The following is a 26,079-nucleotide window of genomic DNA, read 5'->3' as shown; positions in this document are numbered from 1 at the left end:
GTTTTGTGGAAGGAAAAGTCTGTGCCAGATGCACTGCCACCCGCTCTATTTGTACAGAGAGGGACAGTTTTTGTTTTAGCAGACGACCTGTCTGGCTTGACACAAATGGAGCAGATTACAATGCGTCTGCACAGATGGCATGGACTTCTGCCTATATAGAGCAGATGGTGTCTGCTCTGTAGAAGATAATCTATCCATTACTGCCCAGACAGAAAAGACAGTAGTCCTCCTTATACCATATGTTCAGGGAGAGAAAATTTCTGCACAGACAGTCTGACCATTCGTGCTGTCTGCTCTATCTTAGCAGAAAGGTGCAGGTCGTGTGCTTCAGCCTTAGCAGATGCATTGCCACTAGGTTTGTCTGTGCAGAAGCAGACGACTCCTCCAGGTCCGTATGTTTCTCACCAGACAGATTTCCTGTGCACTTAAACAGCCAGTGTGCATGTGTGGACCTGGAGCAAGTACCCTAGCATCATTGATGATGGGGCCAGCAACAACGGCAGAGGCAGCACCGATTGGTCACATGGTCATCGTACTACTAAGCAGCCTGCGGCGAGTGTCAAGCGAATGAGAAATGTGTAACCCTAATGGAACCTATATTGCCGTGCTGGCTTTAGAGTCACGTAGGTCCGCTTCATGTCGTCGCTCTCCTCCCGCTTGACTTCCGAATACTTCTCACCCTTGACGCTGACGATCTTGTTGTCCCGATAGCGGATGAGCTTCTTTGGTTCCTGCGACCAGCGATAAAGCACCATGCATCTGGTACGCGAAATTCTCGGGTGCATTGTACTGTGCATCATAATCACTCTGTCTGTATCATAAATTGAACAGTGCAGAGGCACATGCGGCGGCTGCATTTTCGATGGCGTCGAAAATGCTTGAGGCTCGTGTGCTTAGATTTAGGTGCACATTAAAGAACCCCAGGTGGTCGGAATTTCTGAAGCCCTCCACTACGCAGTCTCTCATAATCATATGGTGGTTTTGGGATGTTAAACCCCAATAATTATCGTTATATTGCCATCTAACAATCAGTACAACGAATGGCCACCTAAACATTAAACCAAGCTTCTCACATTGTACTCTTGTGCAGTGACATCTGGCTTCCAAATCAACAAATCAATAAGCTCTTTGTCTATTTCATAAACAGACAAAAGAGCGGCACATAAAAGCTGTCTTCCGATAGCTTGACGAGCCCGCCGCCCCCATTACAAGGGCTCACGGCAGCACAGCGACAGTTACATTCAGTACATACAAATTAAAAAAAAAAGCTACATCATGGTAAAAAGCGATATAGAAACATGGAATTCAATTAAGAGAAGAGCAACAAGCGAAAAAAGGAATGAACAGATACATATTCGTAACCTCAAGCGCTAACAAATTTTAAGCATAACATGCTACATACACAGCAAAACAGGTCAGAATTTAAGTTAGCTCTCGTGTCAACTGATCACTATAAAAAATAATATAAAAAATTGTGGCCTCATGCATATGCGCTGCTTGTAGTACAGTCGTGACTATGCCCACTTTAGGAGGATAACATGACAGGAGCAACAATGCCGATGGCACACAGTCAGAGACCAAGCAAGGGTTTCTCCAAGTGTCCCTCATGTCAGAGTGGTGAAACAGCATGGCGAAAAAGTGCGGCAAATTTGAAGCCAAAAGCGCATCACAGTAGAGCCAAGGTGCCATTTCATAGAGCAGAGAAGCAATCAACACAGCCAGTGCTTCATAAAGTTGCCCACCATCCATTTCTCATCTGTGAAGCGACGTAATGATAAAGTTACTTCGTGCTTGAGGAGGTCTGGATAGGCGATGAAGAGGGACATGGGAATGTTTTTCAAAGTGAAGCGTTTGTCCGGTGTGCAGAGCTGTGACATTCATCAAACGCAATCCCCATGGCTTTCTGCGGGAATCGGCAAGCTTGTTTACGAGATAAAAAGAAAATAAAGTCAGAGCCTGCCTGTTTCCTAGCCTTTTAAATCTGGCATTTTTCATGAAAGTGGCCCAACGGCTTTCAAAAGTAAAACCGACTATTGGTTTCTAGGTTACTTGTTTTGCTTTATATTTCTCTTGAGTTAAACCATTCAGCGAAATGACCATTAACAAAATATTCTTGATTGGCACAAAAAATTACAAGGCATCACTTACAGTCTTTGGCGCAACAGGCCTATGTTCCTTTTCATCTTCGTCTTGATCGATGTAGCCATATCTATAAAAATAAAACACAAAAGAACAAAACTGGAATGAAAACATCTGACATTATTGCATAAGCACTAAAAAAAAAGGGGCGTACTAAACAGCTCCACATGTCAATAAGGAGTTTCAGCTCAGGAGTTTTTATCTACCGTACAACCTGCACAATTTTTTTCGTTATTGTGGGGCTTCGAAAATCTCTGCAAATTACGCAGAGATTTCACGAACGCATACGAAATAATGTGCAATAGTCCTAACGCACCAAGTACTATATATACAATAAAGAAAATAAGATAAATTGGAGCGCGAACAAAGTGTACTTATTTCCTTAACAGAATTAGCAAGTACTTTAACGTGTCGGATTTGGTCATGCACAGTCCAGTCTGAATCGCTGACACAAAGGTCCAATTGAGAATCATCGTCGCGGCCGCTGCCACCGCCCTCGCATGCACATTTCCCTTGGTACTGTTCAGCGCGTTCGAATTACCCGTTTTTGTTTTTTTAGCTCTTCTCGACAATGCTGGGAGAAACTAGGTTTCACCACACAGTGATACCGCAGGACTTAAGCGTTCGCACATAATTGAAAAGTCTTTTTTCAACGACCGGAAACCTGTATCAGCAAGCAGGCACACTCCTTCTTCCATACTCATCGCGCCGATCGTCACACGTTGGAAAACTTGACTCCGAAGTGCTTGGCGATGGCATGATTCCCGTTTTCTTTGGCAAACTTCACAACAGCGAACTTAAATTTCGCCGTATATATAATTACTGTACCCCATCGAAAGAGAACAGCAAAAATGCGAGGGACGAATGGCGAAACCTCAACTTTCGAAATCGACGACCAAGCAGGTGCTTTAGCGCGGACGCAGAGAACGAGGGGAACAGTTGGTGCGACAGGCCCAAGAGGTCCTCACCCGCCTGCAGTGCCGAAAGTCGTCCATGCCGTGACGCGAGGGCGCATTCACACGGCGGTAGAGATGAAGAGATAAAGGGGGACGAATGCACGAGCAGTTTTGGAGACCCCCCCAACAGGCCTGAGTGTTCGCGCACGGTATTCTAGGGACCCTAGTTCGGAGGAAGTCTTCGCACTCGCAGCCCGTTTGACTGCGCGCCCGACCTAAGAATCCAAAAGGGCCACTTCGTGCGTGCACCGGCGAGCTGGCTCGGCTGGGTCAGGGAGGGCAAAATATGCGAGTATTCTTTTAATATTTTTTTTCGTAAAGCTGACGAAATATTAGGGGTTTGAAAATGATGCGAGTAAATACGGTACTAAATGCACCCCAGTGGAGCAACTGATCTGCATAACAATTATAAAATTCAGCAAATAAAAAAAATACTGTAATGCTACAGTAATTTCTGCACTTATAATGTTGATAATGTTACTTTAAATGTGTTTTTCCTTATTGAAGCACAACTTTGAAGCAGACAACTTTATCTCCTTTGCTTCTTACAACGTTTTCCTAAGGTCTGCACTTCATCAGCTAGAACTTGTGTTTTACAAGATGTTATGCAGTTTTAATGATGTACACTCAAACCTGATTATAACAAAGTTGCATTTTACAAGAAAATGGGTTCGTTATATCCGGAAATTCATTATAAAGGCTATTTCTAACAATGTCTCTAGTGCAAGACTATATTTCATTAGCTTCATTATAGCTGATACTTCGTTATATTCGTGTTCGTTTTATGGAGATTTGAGTGTGTGTACTGTATGCTTTCTGCCCAAAACTGATATATACATCTATCAACGTAAATGAAACCAACATGACCAGAGTTCAATGACCAAGTTGCAATGCACCTCGTCAGGATCTGTTCTCTGAGCTCCTTGTCGCCGAGTGGTAGCGCCGAAGTATCTCTGCGTGGATTCGCCGAGCTGTGTGCGGGTCCAGACAGCAACGTCTCTACTGCTGCATCTCGTTGAAGCAGCAGCTGCGCGGCAGCCTCTGTGTCGCCCCCGGCGACCATAAGACAGCGTCGGACTTCCAGAGCGCAAGCCGCCGGAAACATCTCGCAGAGCGTGCGAAAGGTAGTTCCGTCGCACAGTTCCGATTCGTCCTGCAAGGCAACGCGAGATTAAAGAAAAAACTGCCGGCGTTGCTTGGGCGAGGTTTTAATCAATAAGAAGCAAACAAACAAAAATGTTTCGCGTTGAGCATCCTTCTGCTTCAAGGTGCAGTGAATTCACACAACCGTGTTATTTACTAGCCACAATTTCTTAGCATACAAAATTACTTTCAGTCGGGTTTTATTGACAAGTGCGAAATACATGGTTCGAAAATTATCTGGACCGTTTGCTTGTGCGGCTAGTTATCGGTTCAGTCGAGTAGACTATACTATGCAAACAGGTTTAGGAGCACAGCTGCATTTAATGGGTCTATAAGGAGGCATGCATAAATAATAGTAATATAAGTTGCTTACATTTCGTTATTAATAAGAAAAAAATCTTAATGTAGCATCGTAACAAACTTTAAATACTATACAAAAAGCATTAAGATAACATACTGCAATAAGAATAAAATATGAGCACAATAGGATTAAGCTGCAATAGTAGAGATATGTTATGATGATGCTAGAAGCGACTGATATGGCGATGAGAATCATAAAGCACCTGGACTAATGCTAAAGGTATATTAACACTCATCATTGCATATTGTAGGCATTCACTGAGGTAATCACTGCAAAAGGGCTAACATCGGTAAAGATAAAAGCTAGCACTTTATATACGTTTATATTTTTCACACATTTAGGCATCATATTTCACCATTTGCTGACAATGCAACAAAACATCTCGGTCAGAAATTCCATGAAGCTGCTGTTCGAGCGGCTTTTATTTCCACTCCTGATGCATTTTGCACTACTTTTTGCTTTATTTCCGATTTTCTTCAAATGCTACTGAATCGTTGTGTACAAACACTATACATCGTAGTACTTAATAGTGAAATTTTGTGCGAGGGAATGCTAAATAAAATGGCATTGTCAATTGTGCTTCAGAAGATGTCAACAAAGGGGTGTTTGTTTCAGAACCACCATATGCAGTTACAACGAAAAAAAAACGTAAGCTCCACCCACAGAGCCAAAGTGCACCAGCCCATCAGCTACCTAAGACAGCCGTGCGAGCGGGGTTGCACTTAAACTCTATGCAGTACTTTTTTTTAAGCTAGTGTAAACACCAAACATATTAACCCCGTATTCAGAAAATGCTCCTTGACTTGAACTCGACTTGCCACCGCCTCAAGGCAGCACGTTTGAAGCGCGTCTGTGCTGCCTTGGCACCACCTGAAGACTGCGTTTGGAATGCATTTGTGCTTCATTCAAGACGAAGGTAAGTAAAGTGAAGAAGGATTTCTGAATGCGGGGGCAAGAGATAAAGGTCTGTCCTAACTGCCTAACACATTGCGTTCGGCTGAGGTGTGGTGTCAGAATCACCGACAAGATTGACCAGGACGTTCGAGTTTACAGCCTAAAACAAGCAACACAAACACTTGTACGTTGGGTAAAGTCAACTGTCTGAAATGCTTGAAAGGTGCTCGACATCATGATAATTTAACAAGAGCTATTGGATGGAACAGTTATGCAGGTTCTCTCTGTGGGAGAAACAGCGAGGGCTGTAGGCGGAGCTGACATTTTTTTTTCTTGTGTTGTGTCTGAGTAGATAAAACAGTCACACTGTAAGAATGAGGTTGAATAAGACATACACAGACGGCAATGCGGTTTGGCTTGCCAATGTCCTCTTCCGACTGACTCGTGTTTCGGGAGCGGGGTGTTGACTTGTTGGACGTTTTGCTTTCTGGCGAGATGACTGGTGAGGTCAGCAGGCTTTCTGCCGTTCTTTTCGCTGAAACGAGGTGTGAGGAAGTTGCACTAACCAGCTTTAAAAACAAAAAAAGACCGTACTTAGATTCATCAACCTCTGATTACTAGTAAAGGGTCTTACTTTCAGTGTGTTTTCCGACTTTTCCGGAGAGCAGCCCTACCCAAGAGGAAATCTTTGTGCTGCACAAGTAAAGAAAGTGATCACGCAAAAGCCAATAATGTAATGACCGACACGCTCTTACACTTCGAGAGAGAGAGTGTGTGAGATTTATTTCACGAGCACTGGAAAGGATTGTCTGGCGACATACCTAGCATGCTAGTTCGAGGGGGCATGATAATGAATTATCTGATCATAGATATTGTTGGTGTTTGCTGGGGCCTACATGATTGCTTACCACTAAAAATAGATCACACTGGGTCCAAAGGAGTCAAAGGCTGAACATTGTGAATTTTTGAGAATTTCTGCTAAGCCAAAGTGGTTGAAACACGAAAATATCCTTTGACATCCATGACATAACACTGATGCACAAAGGCACTGAATTAATAAGCACTAGACTAGAACGCTGACATGACTTTTATATCTACTGATAATGAACCTAACATTTCAGCGTTAATGACACAAAAGATTTTTAGTGAATAGTTCATCAGTCTAACCAGACCTACAGTTTCACAAAAACCGAGGAGTGGAAAACCTCATGCCCTAACTTTTCTTATTACATGAAACAATCTAAAGAGATCAAAAGCATTCTTCGCATGCACTCCTTATGCATGTACAAATAACTGAAGGAAGTGCATTTGGGCGAGTTGATGAACAGTGTCAAATTTAAACGTTGATAAAATTTTGTGATGTTCTTGACGAAATGATTGATAACAGCTGCCAATGTATTGCGGACCACCCACGGAGAGAAAAGTGCTCACTCTGATATCGAGTCGAAGCTTGGAATGTAAGCGGAAAGCATTTCCTTGAACTCCAACACGTCAAATCCTTCCTCGGCTATGTCCGACTCCAGAATCCCCACGACGTAGGCCAGCAGAATTTCGTCGATCATGCTGCGAGTGTGAAAATAAATAAATTATTGTTTCCAGCTGCGTTGCAGTGGAATTTTTCAATCACCGATATATTACGAGCTTAGTGTCATTCCCATGCGTTGAATCCTAAATCAGGCAACGCTCCAAATTAAAACTTGTTTTCTTCAAAAGGTGATATTCAGTTTCGTTAAATACATCTCATTCAATTACATTCAACAGTTCTTTAAGAGAACCTCTGACTGTTTCATGTAAGAAGATAATTGTTTTTTCGATTAGAAATGACCAGTAAATAATGATTACTTATCTTTGAGAAAAATTTCACAAGACACATTTTCGGTTAGAAATGACCAGTAGACAATGATTACTTATACATATTTGAGAAAGGATTCATAAAACACTTTAATTTTTGTGTTTGTTTGCAACTAAATTATCAAATATATTATAAGACACTTTTGAAATTATCCACTTCACATTCTTCCATACAACATTTTTCCGTCCCAATTAAATATACAAGACACATGTGTCTGTCAGCAGCAACATGCATGACAGCTAAAACTTTGCCATAAAACACTAGAAAAATTTCTGCTGATGCTACACAGAATGCATAGTCTTGTTCATAGCAGAACATACAAGCCCCACACAGATCTTTTGCCACTCTTTCCGCTTCTTGTATAAGGGCTAATGTTCTCTCAGACAAAAAAATATATATTTTTGTGGGTTCTAATAGCTGCAACAGAAGTGGCGACCACATAATATAAACTTGTGCCCAGCAAGTAGCCGGACACAGAAACATGCTGAACATCAAAAACGAAAGCATAAAAGCTATTGAGAATATTATGTGCAAGTTTTAAATTTATTAGGTGATGGTACCAACGTTTTCCACTGCATAGTTGTTGCAACATCTGCAGGGGCTGTGCAGTATATAGGCTACAATTCGACTCATTATGTGAATACGAGCTAGAATCAGCAATGGCATCAACAATATCCATGATAGTTGAATTTAATTTATGTATTTATTATGTACATTGTCTTTCCAGGCGTTACAAAAAAAAAGGGAGTATAGAAACCTCTACAAAATTTCTATTCTGTTCTTAGACACAAGTGTGGTAAAATTCATCATTGGGCTCTAAAGATGCAATATCAGACAGCAGAGCATTTCAGTCCCTTGCAGTACAACAAAAAAGGAGAGAGAGAGAGAGGAACAAGAGAATATCGCAAGGTATCACCTCTAAAAGAAACTTTCTGAAGTTTTAAGCTTTGACCACTTCTACAGTGACATATACACAACGGTGGTTTAATACACCTGACTCTGTTAATGCCTCTTCTAAAAGAATATATACTATAGTAAAATCTTAAGTCTAGAATTTTTTTCTTCTACCTCTTAAATTTTTCCATTGAAGCTTACATTTGCTTTCAGAGACGATAAAATTTTTGCCACAGTTTTTCAACAGAAATTAAAATGATGAAACAATAATGAACCCCGGTGAATCACCTATGCCCAAAAGAGTCACCTCTAGCGTCCCTGCCAAAATTTACACTAAAGTGCCTTTAACCTAAGGTCATCATTTATGACGTATATTGTGCCAGACGACCTAATTCACAAGGCTTATTTCATGATCGTATACATCAACAATGGCTATACGAATGATATGATGAGTGTCATGTCTATTGCTTTCTAATGCAATACGATGACATCACTAGAGAGCAATAAGATTTCTTTACTAGAAAACGCTCCCACAGGAATAGCTGCCATTTTTTTTTTAAATACAGGGTAGTACTCTGCTTTTTCAACGTAGCGAATGTTGTAGTGACTTGAATATGCATTAAAGCCTTTTTGTACAAAACCAGCACGAAATTTTGTCTTGAGAAAAACAGCGCTACTGCACAGAAAATCCTAGACACAGGAACTGCAAACCACATGTACAATGCTACCGGGCTTTATTCGGTCAAATAGCATATTTTGCTTCGCCATACAAGCATTGGCAACGAATTATGCTTATATTTTTATAAAAACGTTATCTGTTGCCAATGCTTGTATGGTAAAGCTCAACATGCTATTTCTCAAGGGGATGGCTTACTTTACCGCAATCTCTTCATGGTACTCTTGTACTGTTTGCCTTGATGGTGTATATAATCAAATTTAACATACCTCACATGTACGACCTGCCTTACAAAGGCTCATCATGCAGCAATTAACTGAGTTCAATGAAGCGGGTACACTTTTGAAAACGAACCAAGCAGTGCACAACATTATTCTGATTATTTGGCACACAATTCCTATTTCCACGCAACTGAATTTTCATAAGGCGGCATGCTAAAAGAAAAAAAATGCGGATATGTCGTCAACCAACGAGCCGCCGTTTACTAGAGTTTAGTGTAGTTCAGAGTAGCACGCCGCAATAACAAATTTGCTCACACGAGCGCATGCCACACTAAACGGACAGGAGTCCACAGTTTCGCTTACTCTGCGGCATCTTCGTTCGTCTCCTGCTGAATGAAGCACACCAGGGATTTCTTCACGAAAGCGTCCGAAGCAGGCTTTGAAGCATCACCATTCATTCTTCCCGTCTGCCGACGCAAAACAGGGGGGCACGAGTTTCACAAAAAGCAGTTCCCGAAACAGCAACTACAGCTCAGAGACACGCGCGATCCTTCGCATCGCCGGTTAAAGACGCACGCTTCGACACTTACAGATGTCTCGGTGAACGCATTAGAGCGAATGAAAACACAAGGCCGTTTTAAACTGTACGAAAAGAACAGCGGAGCTATTCGAGCGGCCGTCCGGCGCTAGCACGATACGGAAACCGAAAAGGCGTCCATTCCGCACTGCACTGTTTCTTTCTTTTTTTGGAACGATGTTTTTGTTTCGGCGCACTGAGACCTCACGGGATGGACTATCGTACCTTGCAATCGAGTATCGTTGACGAGGGTTTGTTTGTTGGCTATTTTTGTTGGCACACCGCGAATCAACAATACAAACTCGCCACCTCGGCTAGCTGCCCCAACAAGCGGCGGTCCTCTCTACACGGGACCGACCTATTTCCGATTTCGAACAACCCACCGCGCTCGACCATTATCAAGATTGGAAAGGCGGAAGGAGAGATATTGGTCACATTTCCGCCCGCTCAGCGGATACAACTCTCTAGCTTCGGCGATGTCGCCGATAAAGATAAAAAAAGAAGGCACAGGGGCGCGCAAGTCACTGCATTCGGCGGCTGACCGCACGCGCAGCATCATACGCTCGCTTCACGGATGAAGCAGCCTAAGGAAGCGTACGAAATATTTTCCCAGGTTATCACGGGCCTTAACAAAGCGCGGCCGTACCTTTTTGTCAGTGGAAAAAAAAGACCTCCGCTCGCCTCGCACAAGAAAACAGGGACGCGACCGATGCCGAAGGAGAGAAACTGTCGCTCCGAAAGTGAAAACAACATCTAAAGTAAGCGCCCGCCGGTGCGCCCTCTGTAAACAAAATGACGGCCAATTCCAGTTTAGCTTTTCTCTTTGCGCATCGTATTTGCACTGTTACCGGGGGGGCGAAGCGCTTTCGTAATCGGCGCTAACCAAGCTTTAGCTAGTTTCGCCGGGTTATTCTGAAACGGCGCGTAAGAAAACCCTCTGCAGTGTCATTTGTCGAGTTCGCGCTCGTGAGTTTTTTTTTTTTTATTTTCAGCTTGCCGTGCTTGTGAACTTGTCTGGTTTGCGCAAACATACTCGCTCTGCTGTTTGGTTTTTGTGCGAAAATTAAAACGTGCGGACGAACCAAGCGGCGCAATTGTCCTTGAATAGTGCAAGCGATCCAATGGTTCGAGTAGTTTAAAAATGGCCGCCAGCATGGAGACGCCATGTTTGTGTCATGCCTGTCACTTGTGTGATCATATTAACAACCACACTAAAACAAAAAAACAGCATAAGTTAACAGCATTTGCGTGCCCTTAAGCGCTCGATAATTACTGAAATTTGAGGTATATAGCGCATGTCTTAAAATTAAGGCTAGTCTTTTATATAGTTTTCGAACAACTTATTTCGGTTGTCTATACTATATTCGTAGGTTTCCTTTTCGAGAGTACACGCTGCTATTGCATGTACGGTGACCCGTTAGCTCAAATGGCTGAAACTGTGGCTGAAATGCGCGGGTTGCATGGCAGGTTGCTGCGATCGTTGCGATGTAGACCCGCGCGAAGTTTGCTTTAGTCAATTTAACGTAGTCATGTAAAGTTGTGCTACGAGGGCTGAAATGTCTTCAGGCATTTGCGCCGAGCTGTCTAAAGTCCGAGTACTCCTGGACGACATCGAATGCCTCGTTTGCGACGAACAAGCGAACTCCGACTGTCGGACCGAATCCCAGCTCAAGCTAGTCGCCGAAATGCTCGGTAAACTCCGGGACGAACTGGCGACGACGAAGGGATCTGCGCCTTCGTGCGACGGCGTTGGGGACAGTGACGGTTGGGGTAGCGACGATGACTTCGATAAGAGCGTCGTCGCGATGTGCGACATAGCCGAAAGTGTCAGCAAGCTCGATGCCACCGATCCATCGGGCTCGGTTCACAATGAAGGCGTCGATGAAGACCGCCATGATAACTACGACATTGAAACTGACGACGAATTCGACAGCTTTTGCGAGAACGGCGCGCCGGCGGGTCCCACGTTTCAAGTCACCACCGAAGAGTCGCTCAGGAACGAGCCGCCACCGTCGGAGGACCACCTACGGGTATTGAGGATCAAGTTCGGCCACAGCGCGTTTAGGCCGATGCAGTGGAAGATAGTGCGCTCCATCTTAGAGGAAAAGAGGGACAACTGCGTTGTCATGGCGACCGGCTACGGAAAGAGTCTGTGCTACCAGTACCCACCCGTGTACACGGGTGGAACGGCTGTCGTGGTGTCTCCCCTAATCTCTCTGATGGAAGACCAAGTCCGGGGTCTGGCCGCTGCCAACATTCCGGCGTGCTTCTTGGGCTCGGCGCAAAGCCGGCAGAGTGAAGCCGTGAATGAGCTGTTGGCGGGTCAGTACAGGGTCCTTTACATCACCCCAGAGTTCGCGGAGTCAAACCTCAGCCTGCCGAAAATGCTGGATAAACGTGTTGGCATCACTCTATTCGCCATTGATGAAGCCCACTGCGTGTCGCAGTGGGGTCATGACTTCCGGCATTCGTACCGGAAACTGGGCGCACTGAGGCAAAGCTTCCCGCATGTTCCATTCCTGGCGCTCACGGCCACTGCGACCCCGAACGTTAGAGATGACATTGTACGCGCCCTTTCACTCAAAGATGTCGTCCTGACGTGTACAAGCTTTGACAGGCCCAACCTGTATTTGGATGTGAGAAGAAAAGGCGTCATGATGGACGACTTGAAAGAGGTCATTCCAAAAGACGACAGCCCGACGATCGTCTACTGTTCCACGCGGGGGACTACCGAAGAAGTCATCAAAATACTGCACAACTTGGGCGTCAAGTGCGCCCTGTACCATGCCGGCTTGTCACTGGAAGAAAGAAAAAAATCCCACACAATGTTCCTGGAAGACAAAGTTCAGGTCGTCGTGGCAACGGTCGCATTTGGCATGGGCATCGACAAGCCCGATGTGCGAAAGATCATCCACTATGGCGCCCCGAGAGATATTGAGTCTTACTACCAGGAGATCGGCCGGGCCGGCCGTGATGGTTTGCCCAGCAAGTGCATAGTCTTTTTCAGTAATGGAGACCTCGTCTCAAACAAATACTTCCTGAAGGACATTTCGAATCCTTTGTTCCTCCAACACAAGACAGACATGCTAAACAAAATGCAGCATTACCTAAGCAGCACTCGCTGCCGCCGTAAGTTGTTGCTGGCCCACTTTGCCGGCGCTGAGGCAGACATGGTTGGTGGCGTGCCACATTGCTGCGACAACTGTACGCGCCGACTTAACCAGGACAAGACTAAAGATGCTAAGCAGGTCCAGACGAACAAAGACGGCAAGACTAACTATACTAAGGAAGCCCGTCTTCTGTTTGATGTTGTTATGGGGACAAAGCAGAGGTACGGGATAACTGTACCCATAGCCGTTTTACGGGGATCTTGCTCACAGAAGGTGCCAGATTATTTGAAAAAGAGCATCTATTTCGGTACTGGGAAGCACAAGACGGAAGCATTCTGGAAAGCTTTCGCAAGGCTTCTACAGTCTGAAGGATATCTGCAGGAAAAGGCAATCCACAACTCTGGCATGCCAAAAGGTGCAGCTACACGATTTATTTCCTCCATTGTCCTGACAGAAAAGGCGAAGGAGTGGACTCGTGGCAGTGAGGAGCTTCTGCTTGAACCGACGACTGAACTGGCCGACATGGAAGCTCCTCGGCCTGTAGCGAAGCCTCAAGTGTTGCCGAAGACTGTGGCTCCTAGGCTGCCGGTGCCAGCGACCGGCTTCGCAGACATCATAGAAAGCCGGCAGAAAGCTAAGATGGAAGACGAAGATTCGTTCCTGGCACTGACCAGAAACGAGGAGCCATCAGAAGATGAAAAGCTCCGCTCCGAGCTCTATGCCCAGTTGGTGGAGCTTCGCAACCGAATGGCGTCAGAGTGTGGCTATGCTCCGTACATGGTTTTCAATAACCGCATTCTTCTGACAATCGCCCAGGCTTGTCCGACATCTCTGGAACGACTAGGGAAGGTCGAAGGTGTGTCCGAGGCCAAACTGAACAAGTTCGGTGGACGGGTGGTCGAGGTGGTTTCCCAGTTCTGCAAGGACCGCGGTCTTCAGCCATCGGATGACCAGGACGAGGTGTCGACGGATGCCTCTTCGTGCCAAAATGATTCTTTGAACTACTTGATGCAGGAGCTGAACGACACGCAGCGAGTGACTTACCTTCTGTATCGAAAGAGCCAGAACGTCACGGGCATAGCGACTAGCCGCGGCCTTGCCGTTTCGACAGTTATCGGACACCTCACCGAAGCCATCAAGGTGACACTCTCTTGTAAAACTGCTGTTTATGCTGCAGCTTGCCATTTGTTTAAAGGGACTTTTTTTTTCTCATGTTAGTAAACTATTGTAGTTGCTCATAATACGAGTTTTTTTTTCCAGATGTCAGCTGTCGGCTCTCTCTATTACAATGGAATACCGAAGTTAATTTCTTTCTTCCTGGAAAGAATTAAAAGTCAGCTCGCACGCTACATTGTGGTTGCATTACAATCGAGTAAATACGGTACTCTTTCACAGTACTAGAAATATCACACTTGCTGCAAAAAGACACTTGGTAAGCAAGAAGACATGCAAGTAAGCAAGAAGACATGCAAAAAATAAAATAAAATGCTGGTGGTGATGCCATCTTGAAGTTCATGCATTAATATTCATGATTTCATAAATTCTGACTGCATCTGCGAAGAGGACCTATGTAGCTCCTCATTTGTAAAAACGAATCACATTGTCTTCTAAGGGAGCCACAGACTCAATGTACCAGGCGTCAGAAAATTTTTGAGCAAATGTGGCTGAAATATAAACTAACTCTCAAATCCGTGACACCACCGTTGGTGATATACTGTGAAAAATGTAGACTTTTCAAATTGATTTCCAGAATATGTCAATTAACTTGCAGTAATGAAATTAAAACTGTGAGTTTTCAAAGCATATCAGTCTGAACTAATTTGTTGTTTTATTTTAATGTCCCCTTAAAATGATATACCCTGAACAATTCCCAGCGACTTGTGAAGGCACCATGAATCTCCACTTACTGAGCATTGCGAATTTTATAACATGTTGTGATCTTGGTAATTTTTATCTAAATTGCACCTTAAAGTAAAAAAAATATGGCATGCACATTGTAGTCCAGTAGAAAACCAACACTATAGAAGTTCCTGGGCAATTTCCACTAGCCCATCTTGAAGGCTAGATTAGCTGTACTTCAAGTGCCAGCTATCCAATGAGCACTGAATGGTTTGTTTTCACTAGATTCCTTCGATAGCAGATTTCCTGTAAATATCTGGTTTCACAGCAGCGTTGTTGCAAAAACTCTCTATTTTGCCATGTTAGATCAAATCGCAATTTCTATTACAATGAGAATCTGGTGAAGAAATAATTGGGTGCAGTACATTTTCAATGTGATGCATCAATGGTGGCACTAAACACACCCCTTTTCTGGCTGTGATAAAAGGGCAGATCTTCTTGCTATAATGCAAAAACGTAGCTGCTTGGGCTGGTTGGTATTGTATTCTAAATGAAATACACTTTCTTCGTGCGCAGAACATTTTTTTTAGCTCTGCCCTATGTGACTTTTTTGAAATGTACTGCACACTAAGAAAGTATATTTCTTTTAGGATTCTCCTTATACACCATATAGTATTCTGCTTTTTCTTTGCTACCAGGCGGATATGATACGGAACATAAAGAACCAGTGCACTGATCGAGGTTGACCTTGCAGTTCAGGCAATGCATTACATAATGTGTTTAGTGTCTTTGAGGCTATTACTATTATTATTACAATTATTGTTATTTCTTTTTTGGAATGTTATGCCCATTCATAGGTGTCGAAATCATCTCATAAGGTGCTATTTAAAGGCTGTTAGTACAAGCGATTGACATTTTTGGAAACATTTCGGCGTGCACACAATAGACGAGAAAACAAAAGGCGAGAAGAAAAATGGGCCCTTTCGTCTTCTCGCCTTGTGTTTTCTCGTCTATTGTGTGCACGTTGAAATGGTTCCAACAATGTCCTCAAACCAGCTTGCCCAACTTCCCATACTATTACATTTCACATTATTGATGTCGGTATTATGCAGCGTTCATCCTAAATATCGACGAAGTAAAATTTTGCAGCAGTTGGTCTTGTAATACAGTTATGTATGGGCATGGCTAGGTAACCAACGCTTCAGCTATCTCGGAGCAGTGCATCTGTAGTGCCACCAGCCTAAAAAGTCACTGGGAAAACATTAGTGTGTTACATCAACAAAGGATGCCACCCAGTTCCGTGGCCAGTTCGGACTAGTCTGGATGCAGCGCAGCGCTTCAAAGTTTGTGCCTCCGCCTTGGCATGGTGCATGCAGTAACTGCTCGGTAAATGCACACTCGTCACACAAATGTTAAAAATGCCACAAACACAACCCGACGCACTTGCACATTGTATTACATGTCTGATGCTCTTCCCATACCCATCCGTCCTGTGCGCTTGCACTGTCACAGGTCGGCAACTGCGGCAACTAGTGTCGCGTTACCCGTTCTCCCAACCAGATGGCACCAACACTCATAGTTTCAAGTCAAAGTCGTCAGGAACACTCCGAGTTGGAGGTTGGCACTCCGAAAGAACCAGCCGAAGGTAGATTGGGCACTCTATAATAACCAAGCGCGCCGCCAATTTTTAGAGCGCTCAAAAACACTGATTCAAAAAGTGATTAGTAACAATGTAATGTGGTTCATGTGCTGCCAATCGCAGAACATGGCTGTCTTTCTTCTTGTCAGATGTGTAATTGTGATCGTGCGAAACATTTTGTAGCGTGTGATCGTTTGCACAACTTGAATAAATAATCGCGAACGAATGCATGACAGTTTCCTAGTAGGAAGTATCTGATAAATTTTCTCTGCCCCCATTGCGTCTGTGAACAGGTCGGACTACCGGTTGACCTGGAGAGTCTCGGAGTGACAACTGACATCTTGGAAGCTGTCACTAACGCTGTGATGAATCTGAGCGGCGACATCGGCAGACTAACTCCGATCAAGGACCTCTGTCCTGAACACGTCGAGTTCAATCACATCAAAGCGGTCTTGGCTTACCTGCAAGCTAAGTATGGCATCGAAAACTCTAGACTGAACCTCCCAAAGACCTTAACGTCGTCGGTGACTGGTAGTCGAAAGACCGCAAGCGAGCGGCCAAAGCCGGCTGAAGAAAAACAAGTTGTAGCGGAAGACGCTGTGCCACGGACAAGAAGCGAGAAGCGAGGTGTCTCCACTGAGCAGCTGATGACCGTCAGCAAAAAGATGAAGAGCAGTTCGCTATTCAGGAAGTGAAAACTGTTGCTGTTTATTGTCTCCTACGATGTAGTGTGTCATCATAGCAACCCGTCATCGATCTGCTCAGACTGCGTGATATTCTACTTTCCGTGTCTGCATTTTCTCTCGTGCAAAGCGATAACCATTTATATAAGGCCCCAAATGCGAAGACTATCAGTGCAGTGAATTCGTGCTCTTATATAATGCTAAGATACTCATAGCAAAAAACTTGTGTTTTGGTTCTGAACTTTACTGCGAAGCCATGTTGATACTAACGCGTATGAAGTGCCTCTGCAGAAGTAAGTTGATGAGCCCTGGCAATCTGCTCAAGTTATTCTAATCATAGCTTCGCAAATAAAATGAATTTTTAAAGTACATGTGTTATTTAACATATTCTGCAACCACCTACTCGTTAAGTCTGCCAAAAGAAATATGGAAGGTGTCCTGAGCAACGATTCTGTCCTGTTGCCATGATTTTCAGTATGCACATCTAGTAGTACACATCCTTTACTTAGCATTCACCCAGTGGAATTTCCCCGACTTACAATTTTATAAATGCAGTTTTTGAGTAATACTGCCTTTTGCATTGCATTTATTTTGTTTGTTACGTTATTTCTTTTGTACTGTATAAGTTGCATGACGTCGTATATATTTTTATGAATGCTAAGTTCAAGTAAAGCAAATATCTTTTTATTATTTATATTCGACCTTGTTTGCTTCAGCAGAACGAATAGTTCGACGAGTTCTCCCTCATGACATGAAAAGGCAAGAAAGAAACAATGACACAGAATACAAAGCAGCCTGTCATACCATTTCCTGTGCTGCATTGCATTTTTCGTGCCTTTTCAAGTCCTGTGACATGTCTGTACGACCACAGTAGACACAAAACGGTTTCAACAAATCTGTTATGCTGCAGTAAACCGCAGGTATTTCTGGTGAACTTCAGTATCGCTTTACAAAAAGGGTTGTCATATTTCAAGCCCTTGCTACATTTGGACTGTAGAACACTGTCAAAAGCAACTGGCGATGACTTTAAGAGGCTTGAATAGTGATGTGATGTCCATGTCTATCAATATTAACATAGGTGCATATGCTAATGCACATTATCATGGTATCAGGTCACAATGTTGCTTGTAACTCCAGTTTATGTGCACATGCACGACAAAGAACACATTATGAAAGCCACGCCTTGTTTCAGAGGTATGCAATAGGCTGGAAACATTTATCGGCACAGGTGTAAAAGTAATCCTTTGGTTCTTTGACCGCTAATATGCAATGTCAAACATATTTCAGAAACTTCAGAGACCTAAAGTCTTTTACCTTAACGAGCTCTGGCGCATTCTTTAATTTGCTTAATTGACTGGTTATAACTAAATAATTACTAGTAGCTCCTACCAGCCAGTGCTACCAAACCTGTGATTACAGAGCTAGCCCTGTGATCATTCGCTGATAGTAAAGCAAGAAAAGGAATTGAATGTGAATAGAATTCTGTCGATTTGTTGTCTGTGGTATGTCTTAATTCATACTTCGTTCTAGTTTACTGACACCATGACTATAGTAAATGTTTAAGTATTACAGTTGCAGCTACGTAGGGACTGCAATTGGCAAACAGTTTGCAGGTGACACCTATAATTCAACACATCAAAGCCATTTTCTTCATTTGATACTGTACACAATTGTTTATTTGCCTTGCCCTAAAATGTACATCTGTCTAGCTGGTCCCATGCCTCCACTAAGCAAGATTCTGCTGCAATGCATACAAACCACAGCTGCAATATAAAAGCTCATAGCCGCACTATTTCTTTTGTTGCCACAGTTAAAGCAACACCACTGCCATGAACTCCTAGTTCAGAGGCTTATGTAGTACTTCATCAGAAAAAATTGAGAACGTTGGCAGCCTTTTTGAGAAGTCTGCATATAAAAGAAAAAGCTTAAAAGAGACGAATGAGGGTGACATCACAGGGGGAAAATGCATGTCTGTCTGTAAACGACGTTAGCACAAAACAGTGCATCTATTAGTACAACATTCATACAAACATACACAGCTTTCACACAATGCAACAAGACTTCATGTTTTCAGACCTCACGTTTTCAGTTCTGCCCACGATGAGGGACCAGGTGACGCAGTCAGACATCGCATTATTACACAACGTGGCAGTTGTACTTTCTTTGCCAACTAGACGTATGCCATAGCACCACTTCCAATTTGCAAGCGCGACATGCGAGGCGACACTCCCGAATTGTCACTTCACGAAAATGAAGGCACACATTTGGCGCTAAGTGGGTAAAAAAAAAATGTAAAGTACTTGTCAGTCTGTCTTCATTGTCACCAAATGCTCCGGAAGAAGTTCCAACGTCGAGTTTATCGTTAGTCAACCTGCATGCCAAGTGGCGATGAGCTTGCAGTGTTTTCCGTGTAGATCATTTGTGTAGAAGGTTAACGAGTACTGTGCTGTACGAACACAACAGGTCGTTGTGCGATCCTCATTAGGCTTGTGCGATTTTTGTTGGGACCGGTGTTTTTCAGTTGTGTGACTGTTGACCCTGTGTCCAACGATGGTGATTTCACACGACGTACGCGAGGAGTATGACGTGAATCAGCACGAGGTAGAGGCCCAGCGTGATCTGGCCGTACTTGCGCCTTCGAATCGCGAGCCGGCAGTTTCTTCTGCAATGTAAACAAGTCGGAGCACCGCGCGAGTTAAAACGACGCCAAGATGCACGACCCCGAGCAAACTTCAGCCAATGACAGCGACCTGCCAATCGCGCAGTTAGCTGTAGCTATCATGCAGAACTCAATTTTCCTTGAGGTGGTCTTTCACTCTCTCGTTTAAGTGCCTGCACACAGGTGTGACCTTAAGTTTAAGTTTGTGAGCGTAACAGTGCATGGAGCCTCACACTGTTCAGCAGTGCTCACAGTGTTGAGTAGTGTGTCCAAGTGTGAAGTACATACACTGGCATCGTCACGGCAATGTCAATCACGTACCAAGGCAGATTGTTACGAAACTGAACTCATTTTTCTCATGTTTCACTTAGTTGCGTGAAGTTGGTTGTTGTTGTTGCACTGCTGCACAGTAAGCTATGTGTGTTACAGTGGCTGTTAAAAGTTTAAACATATCAACCATGAACGCAAAGGCTGAAATAAGCTGGGGCAAGTGCACATGGGGTCACATTACGAACGAGACAGTCTCACAAACATAGCTTGACACAACAGGTCATGGGAATGAGAAATACAGTGCAAACATCAGGACACATTAGGTGGATTTCAATCACTCCAAATAAATCTTATAGCAGCACAAAAGAAGTGGTGCCTGGGCATGCTCTTTTGCACTGACACGTGAGCCCCCTGTTAAGACAACTCAAACCTCAATATAAAGAACCCAGATATAACGAAATATCGGTTATAACGAAGTGAAAAAAATAGTCTTGCAATGAATATAGTACTAGGAATAAACCTTCATAACGAATTTCTGGACATAACGGAATTACTTTTGTGTAAGATGCAACTGTTATAACGAGGCCCGCATGAAATGAATTAAAATAAACTAAATTTTAACATCTGTAAACCACTCCCTGAAGTATTATGGATGCTGAAGTATAAAAGAATGAATTTTATTCCAGGTGCCCGGTATTCATTGACATGCACAGAAAACATGACGCATGGATAATTGTTGCAGTTTGCAAGCATTGTGATAAAGCAGCTGCACATTGAACCCATGGCCATACACGTTTACATGCAGAATTCTGTAGACAAATTTAATCATAAATTGTGATTTTAAAAACGTGGGTTTCGTAAACCAATGCTTAAGTACATACACACACTACCAATTTTGAATTTTGCCTCTCATGGAAAATGCAGCTACAATGGTCAGGAATTGAACCCACAGCCTAGTATATTCACAATGCCATGTCCACTAAGTTGCAAAGGCAGCTTAAAACATTACGAATTGGCCCAGAAGAATCAAACCATATGTAATAAATGTCAGTGATAAAAATAAAAGGAAACAAAATCAGCAGACGTCACTCACTATTAAAGCCGTAGGTCTACGATTTCAACTTTCTTTTTCTTGCAAGGAATACCCTTAAAAGCTTGCCCAACAACAATAAAGCAAAATGCGCAAGGCTGCCTCACCATTCTTAATAATAAAATATGGAGAACTTTTAACATGGCTACTGTTTGTTTAAAGCCTGTCAATACACAATCGAAATTAAATTGCAACTTTCATTTCTTCCTCATTATCAAAATTCAGTGCTAAAATATAAAGATAGCTCTTAAGAAATGCCAAAAAAAAAAAGGAATGGGTACCTCTGTCGCCTCAAAAAGCCTCTTAGATGTGATGCACACTGTGACCTGATGCGTCCCTGAAAAACCAGTCGGCTCAGTGCATGTCAAGCAATGCATACAACAGCAATAAAAGGCTGAATAGTCAGCAGTTCTCGCAAAAATTTAGAAGCATTGTAGAAGAGAAAAAAAAAAACTCTAACACCAACTTTCTACATTTAACACTCGCTAAAGACAAAACTGTTTTTCTTTTATTAGTAAATTAGGATTTAAGAATACCGCAAGCAACACACTTATTACGAGGAGATGTTTGGTCAGCTAGAAAACGTGCAAGAGAAGTTAAAGGTGACGACGTCGTCTTAAAGTTCTCGCACCAGCTTGCTATGGCTGCATAAATTTTTATAGCATCTGCTAGAGCCCACGCAATTGTTAGTAACTGAAAACGATTTTCAGTGTGCTCTAGGGGACCCAAAGTCATAAGATATCAAGCTTCAGTAAACTTAACAAAACCGATTAAATGAAAACATCCAAAAAGACTTTGAAATTTATGACATCACCCAGATGTTCACGTGGTGGGTATGAAATTTAAACAAAAAAATTCAATTTTCATTTTTCCAATAATCATCCTACGGTGGCAAAATAATTACAACAGAGTCCTGAAAGAATAATTCAACAGTTTAAACTATTTTAAGGTATCACTTTAGTGTTTCTTTAACACTATTCAGTTCGCTCTGAAACTATTGCATTAACCCTTATTAGAGTTCACTAATTGATAGAAAACTAAGCAACAACTGTAGGTAATGGTCTAAACAAAATGTGAAGGCTAAACCATGAGTTACGTGCAATTAAAACATTCCCACAGATAACAGATATCTCTCAAACCATTAGCTGTTGTCGACTTAAAATTTTATAGGTCATTAAGCCAGTATAAGGCCTTCAACCGTTATGCACACCTGTGTTATCACCAAACTGTCACCGATCGCAATCTCTTGTTGCCAAATTTTTTAGCTGTTACAGTTTTCTGCTATCAAACTGTTAATTGTAAACTCCTGTTATAAAAGAGTTAGCTGTCATGCTACATGCCACATGAACCACTGTTATCAAACTACTAGCTATCACTGACTGCCACTATACTGAAATTAGAGGTCAAGTCCTGCCATCCAAACTTATAGTGGTAATGAGAGTTTGTTGTCAATCTGTTAACCACCACTTTTCCAATCTACCAGGAGTAATCAAGAAATTTGCACAAATACACTTCTTATTTACTCTGAATCAAAAAAATTAAACAGAATCAGCTAAACACAAGAAGAAAACCTGAACTAGGTACCCCTCAATTACACAAAAATGAAAATGGCAATATGGCAAAGACCACAGGGACACCAAACGTAGAGCATTAAGCCAAGTGCAAGCAGAATTATACTCCTCGAAACTTTCCAGTGTTTGTTCTGCACTTAGAGGTGGCTTTAGTATAGAGAAACCTACCAATCAAGAAAGCACATATCTCATTCCCATCTAGATTAATGCTCAAAATTACAGTCCAATAGCAATTTTATTGGTAGCTTAGCAAAACTTGGTCTGAGGCAAACCGATTGATACTCAGCACAATATTTGTAATGTTAACGTGACAGTAAATACAAACGTTTCCGAACAGATGTTACACTTACAACTGAATGAACGGGTCACGTGCAGGACGGCAGTGTTAGCAACGGTGTTGCGTACATCACAGCACCATGTTTCGCACAGAGCAAATGCACCGAACTACCACACATTCGCTCTTTGCGGCATTCTTATGCATGCAACACTGCTATAGACACTGAGTGCACCGATTCGTGACGAAGCACAGCATGCGAAAATAATCTCCTATCATACTTACTGCCTTCCCTGCAGCCACCTACGAAGCTTGGATGCGTGCGACATAAATTGACGAGCTGAAAAAAAAAAAAGATACAGAAAACAAAGGAGTAATTTTGTAAGCCCCTTAGTATAACACATGAACTCGAAGTTTAGCGGGGTATGGAGGCTTGAGGTGATGAAAGCTCATCCAAAAATAAATGTCGCCAGTGCCAGTGTTTGGACAATAATGCTCTTCTTCATCTTATCACCAGCCGCTGTTACCATGATAAGTCCCACATGCCAGAGCATTGGCTCAAGCAATGATCCCTGTTTGACAAATTCGCTTCTCTGCACACATTCTTCGTAACGTGGGTTGCCAAGATTCAGAGGTTGCAAGCTTACGCATTAGTCAATGCACATCCCTCACTTCTAATCCAATAGCTTTGCACTTCCACAATGCACTCCCGTGAGTGCTGGTCTCAGTGGCAATTCGAAATTCCCGTTCTATCAAGACATAATAAAATTTTAGATGTGAGTCAGCGCGGTAGTCTGTTTTCTCTCTTCTCGTCCTCGTTTTTGTTACACTAGTACGTATTAACCCAATTAACCATCTGCTATGGTCACAGTAGACTGGCAGTATTGCAAATAAATAAATTAATTAATAATGTAAAGCTTTTCTAAAAATCTCGCCCAGGTGAGCACATATGTTTATTTAGGTAAAAGTACCCGCAAAGCTAAGCAATGATGTTCAAAAGCAAGCATTTCTATTTAAAAAATATGATTGTGCTTATCCCATATTTGATACTACAGGAATTTTACAGGAATATCACATTCATGGCCCTGATATAACAATAACATGTAACACCGCTCGTTTCTTTGTTGGTAAAAAAAATACGATTCAGCCTTCACCTTCATCATCCATTGCACATATGTCACATATTATAGGATGTATCCAAAACCAAAATGAATGCTTAGGTGATTAAAACAAAGTTCAAAACACTGTGCACGTGCCAAGCTTGCACGCACTGCCTCTGAGATACTTGGCACAGCTGGCATCTTAGAGGTCAAGCTCCGCCTTTCCCATTTAAGTAGGCTTACTGCAAAAAGTGGGTGCCACAAACCTGAGACACCACGTGATAAATGTCAACATGTAGCATACTTATAATGTTTTAAAGAAAGGCATTCTTTCGGACTATAGCATAATCTCAGATTAGATACAAGAGACTTCTGCAGTACAATGCATGCTCCAAAAACAAGGCGGGAGATAATGATGCTTTCTGAGTCTCTAAGCAGAACCCATAATGGCAGAAACGCTGGGAATTATGCGTCAGCACAAAAACAGGACAGCAACAGGCAGTACAAATGTCAGGTTTAACAACTCACTGATAGAGTAGTCAGTGGCCGGAATCTTGATCACGTCGTCGTGCAGCAACAGACGGTGCTGGAAGAAAAAAAAAAAAAAAAGAAAAGTCGGAACCTTATGGGATCAGGCCACATGGTAGCACTCACAGCTCAGATCTCGCAACTACGCACATTCCACACCTATGTGAACGATATATAAATCAGTGCAGCAGACGTATGAAGTACATTTTTATGAAAATGCATCCAAATTATTGTTAATAAGTACAACTTCCTCTAAGTTACGTTTATTTGTAGCAACCACGGGACTCCTACATTGGCCATGTATGTATACCTAAGTATAACAAGGAGATGTACAAAGTACATTATTCCCCAACTGTTGATGCAACGTTGCCCCAACGTTTTGAATGTTAACATCGTAACCGTTTTTTTATTGTTACGACAAGGACCCGTGCTGCTACAGTTTTTCAATCAATGCATCTACGTGCCCTAAGCACAAAAGGGTACAGTTTCATACAATACTGCAAGTAAAGAAATTGGCTAGTTGCAGTAGTACTAAGCCACAAAGAAAGCCCATGCAGACTTCTCAGAAAGAAATAAATTTCACTTAGCACTACAAGCTACTGTAAGATAGAGGAAAATTTTTCACATTATGGTCAGTTTTACCATTAGTAAGTCCTGCTATAAAAAGTGTTCATGGCCTTCTAGATACTTCGTTATGCTTCTAGAAAAGTGGCGTAATAAAGACAAGGCCAAAAGGCAGAGATCTAAGCAGGTCAGGTGCTGTAGTCATAACTTGACACGTTTATTACAACCGAGAAAAGGCGAATAGTACGTAATTGTCTGTCTTAGCGTGCATCCTCACATTATTGGTACTTACCACTTTTTTTTTTTTTTCTCTCTGGAGACCGATTTCGCAGTCGGATTGCCAGATGAAACAGAAATGTGGATTTTATGGTTTTCCTTAGGAGAGCCTCGATGATTTCATGTGTTTTTATCAATGCGCCTCGTAACGACGCATACTTCGAAGAAATGGTTTAGAGCCGCATAAACCATTCACTGACAAAAATGGTGAAGATTCGTCTTCTTTTCGTGCTAGCATGACCTTTAGGTAAGGCAGACACCAGTCTGTCCCACATATTTTCTACATCGCGACAGCGGATTGTTTTATGCCCTATGAGCAGTTTATCACACGGGTCGCTTAGTTGTAAACATCATGAACTGTAACATTGCACAGCAGTGCTGAAATACCTTATTAAATATGTCACTTCGTTGGGAAGGCATTTGCTGCCGAATGCAATGCGAACATGCATGCTTAAAGGGACACTGAAGAGAAACAACGACTTGGTTTAGATTGATAAACTGCACTCTGAGAACTCCAATACCATAAGTGTCACTGCCATAAGTTCGTTATTAGAAGAAAAAATCAAGGTCGAAGTTTCATCTCTAAATTTTGCGTCGAAGTCTCCACACGTGATAAACAAACTTGAATATGTATTTTTCGTATTTTCATGACATTAGCCTGATTAAATTTTCTGGAACTTCATATGCTAGGTCTATGGCACCCACAGATGACAACATACTTCATTTTTATTGAGTGGAAGCTATGTAGGAACCAGTGTGCGCC

General features: G+C 42.6%; 3 protein-coding genes across 7 annotated transcripts in view; 1 reads left to right on the top strand and 2 right to left on the bottom strand.

Annotated features, from left to right (window-relative positions):
• Positions 1 to 577: 577 nt before the first annotated feature.
• Positions 578 to 10,490, bottom strand: LOC119164104 (CUE domain-containing protein 2-B). Of its 3 annotated transcripts, none has more exons than XM_037416210.2 (8): positions 10,360 to 10,490; positions 9,500 to 9,603; positions 6,925 to 7,056; positions 6,128 to 6,186; positions 5,889 to 6,028; positions 3,992 to 4,248; positions 2,149 to 2,209; positions 578 to 731 (listed from the first exon to the last, which is right to left on the bottom strand). In XM_037416210.2, exons 2-8 carry the CDS (start codon positions 9,592 to 9,594, stop codon positions 585 to 587), a joined length of 891 nt encoding a protein of 296 aa, XP_037272107.1. In that variant the 5' UTR covers positions 9,595 to 9,603; positions 10,360 to 10,490; the 3' UTR covers positions 578 to 584. The 3 variants fall into 3 exon arrangements, with proteins under 3 accessions (XP_037272107.1, XP_075727126.1, XP_075727125.1); XM_075871011.1 differs by lacking the exon at positions 10,360 to 10,490 and adding an exon at positions 9,939 to 10,052; XM_075871010.1 differs by lacking the exon at positions 10,360 to 10,490 and having other exon boundaries at positions 9,500 to 9,819.
• Positions 10,491 to 11,120: 630 nt separating this feature from the next.
• On the top strand, positions 11,121 to 17,353 carry LOC119164102 (bifunctional 3'-5' exonuclease/ATP-dependent helicase WRN-like). The gene is made up of 2 exons (XM_037416208.2): positions 11,121 to 13,963; positions 16,595 to 17,353. Exons 1-2 carry the CDS (start codon positions 11,270 to 11,272, stop codon positions 16,994 to 16,996), a joined length of 3,096 nt encoding a protein of 1,031 aa, XP_037272105.2. The 5' UTR covers positions 11,121 to 11,269; the 3' UTR covers positions 16,997 to 17,353.
• A 1,800-nt stretch (positions 17,354 to 19,153) lies between these two features.
• Positions 19,154 to 26,079, bottom strand: part of LOC119164103 (uncharacterized) — a 49,104-nt gene continuing 42,178 nt past the window's right edge. For 2 of the 3 annotated variants that reach the window (XM_075871005.1, XM_075871006.1), the window contains exons 15-17: positions 24,477 to 24,534; positions 23,134 to 23,188; positions 19,154 to 19,646 (exon numbers count right to left, since the gene is read on the bottom strand). In XM_075871005.1, the coding sequence (XP_075727120.1) occupies positions 19,544 to 19,646; positions 23,134 to 23,188; positions 24,477 to 24,534 (216 nt within the window). In that variant the 3' untranslated portion in view covers positions 19,154 to 19,543. Of the gene's footprint in view, positions 19,647 to 21,284; positions 21,341 to 23,133; positions 23,189 to 24,476; positions 24,535 to 26,079 lie in introns of those variants that run through there. The other variant, XM_075871007.1, reaches the window with a different exon arrangement.

This window comes from Rhipicephalus microplus, chromosome 8 (genome assembly GCF_043290135.1).
Source record: "Rhipicephalus microplus isolate Deutch F79 chromosome 8, USDA_Rmic, whole genome shotgun sequence".
NCBI classification, from domain to species: Eukaryota; Metazoa; Arthropoda; class Arachnida; order Ixodida; family Ixodidae; genus Rhipicephalus; species Rhipicephalus microplus.
Note: the sequence above shows the minus strand (reverse complement) of the source record. Positions and strands in the feature narration are given on the sequence as shown.

Excerpts from the sequence above, each read along its gene's own strand:
- LOC119164104 (XM_037416210.2), bottom strand. The coding sequence starts at position 9,594 with ATGAATGGTGATGCTTCAAAGCCTGCTTCGGACGCTTTCGTGAAGAAA. Across the intron at positions 6,187-6,924 it reads AGCTTCGACTCGATATCAGA|CACAAAGATTTCCTCTTGGG; the intron begins GTGAGCACTTTT and ends TTACTTGTGCAG. Across the intron at positions 2,210-3,991 it reads AGAGAACAGATCCTGACGAG|ATATGGCTACATCGATCAAG; the intron begins GTGCATTGCAAC and ends TTATTTTTATAG.
- LOC119164102 (XM_037416208.2), top strand. The coding sequence starts at position 11,270 with ATGTCTTCAGGCATTTGCGCCGAGCTGTCTAAAGTCCGAGTACTCCTG. Across the intron at positions 13,964-16,594 it reads ACCTCACCGAAGCCATCAAG|GTCGGACTACCGGTTGACCT; the intron begins GTGACACTCTCT and ends GTCTGTGAACAG.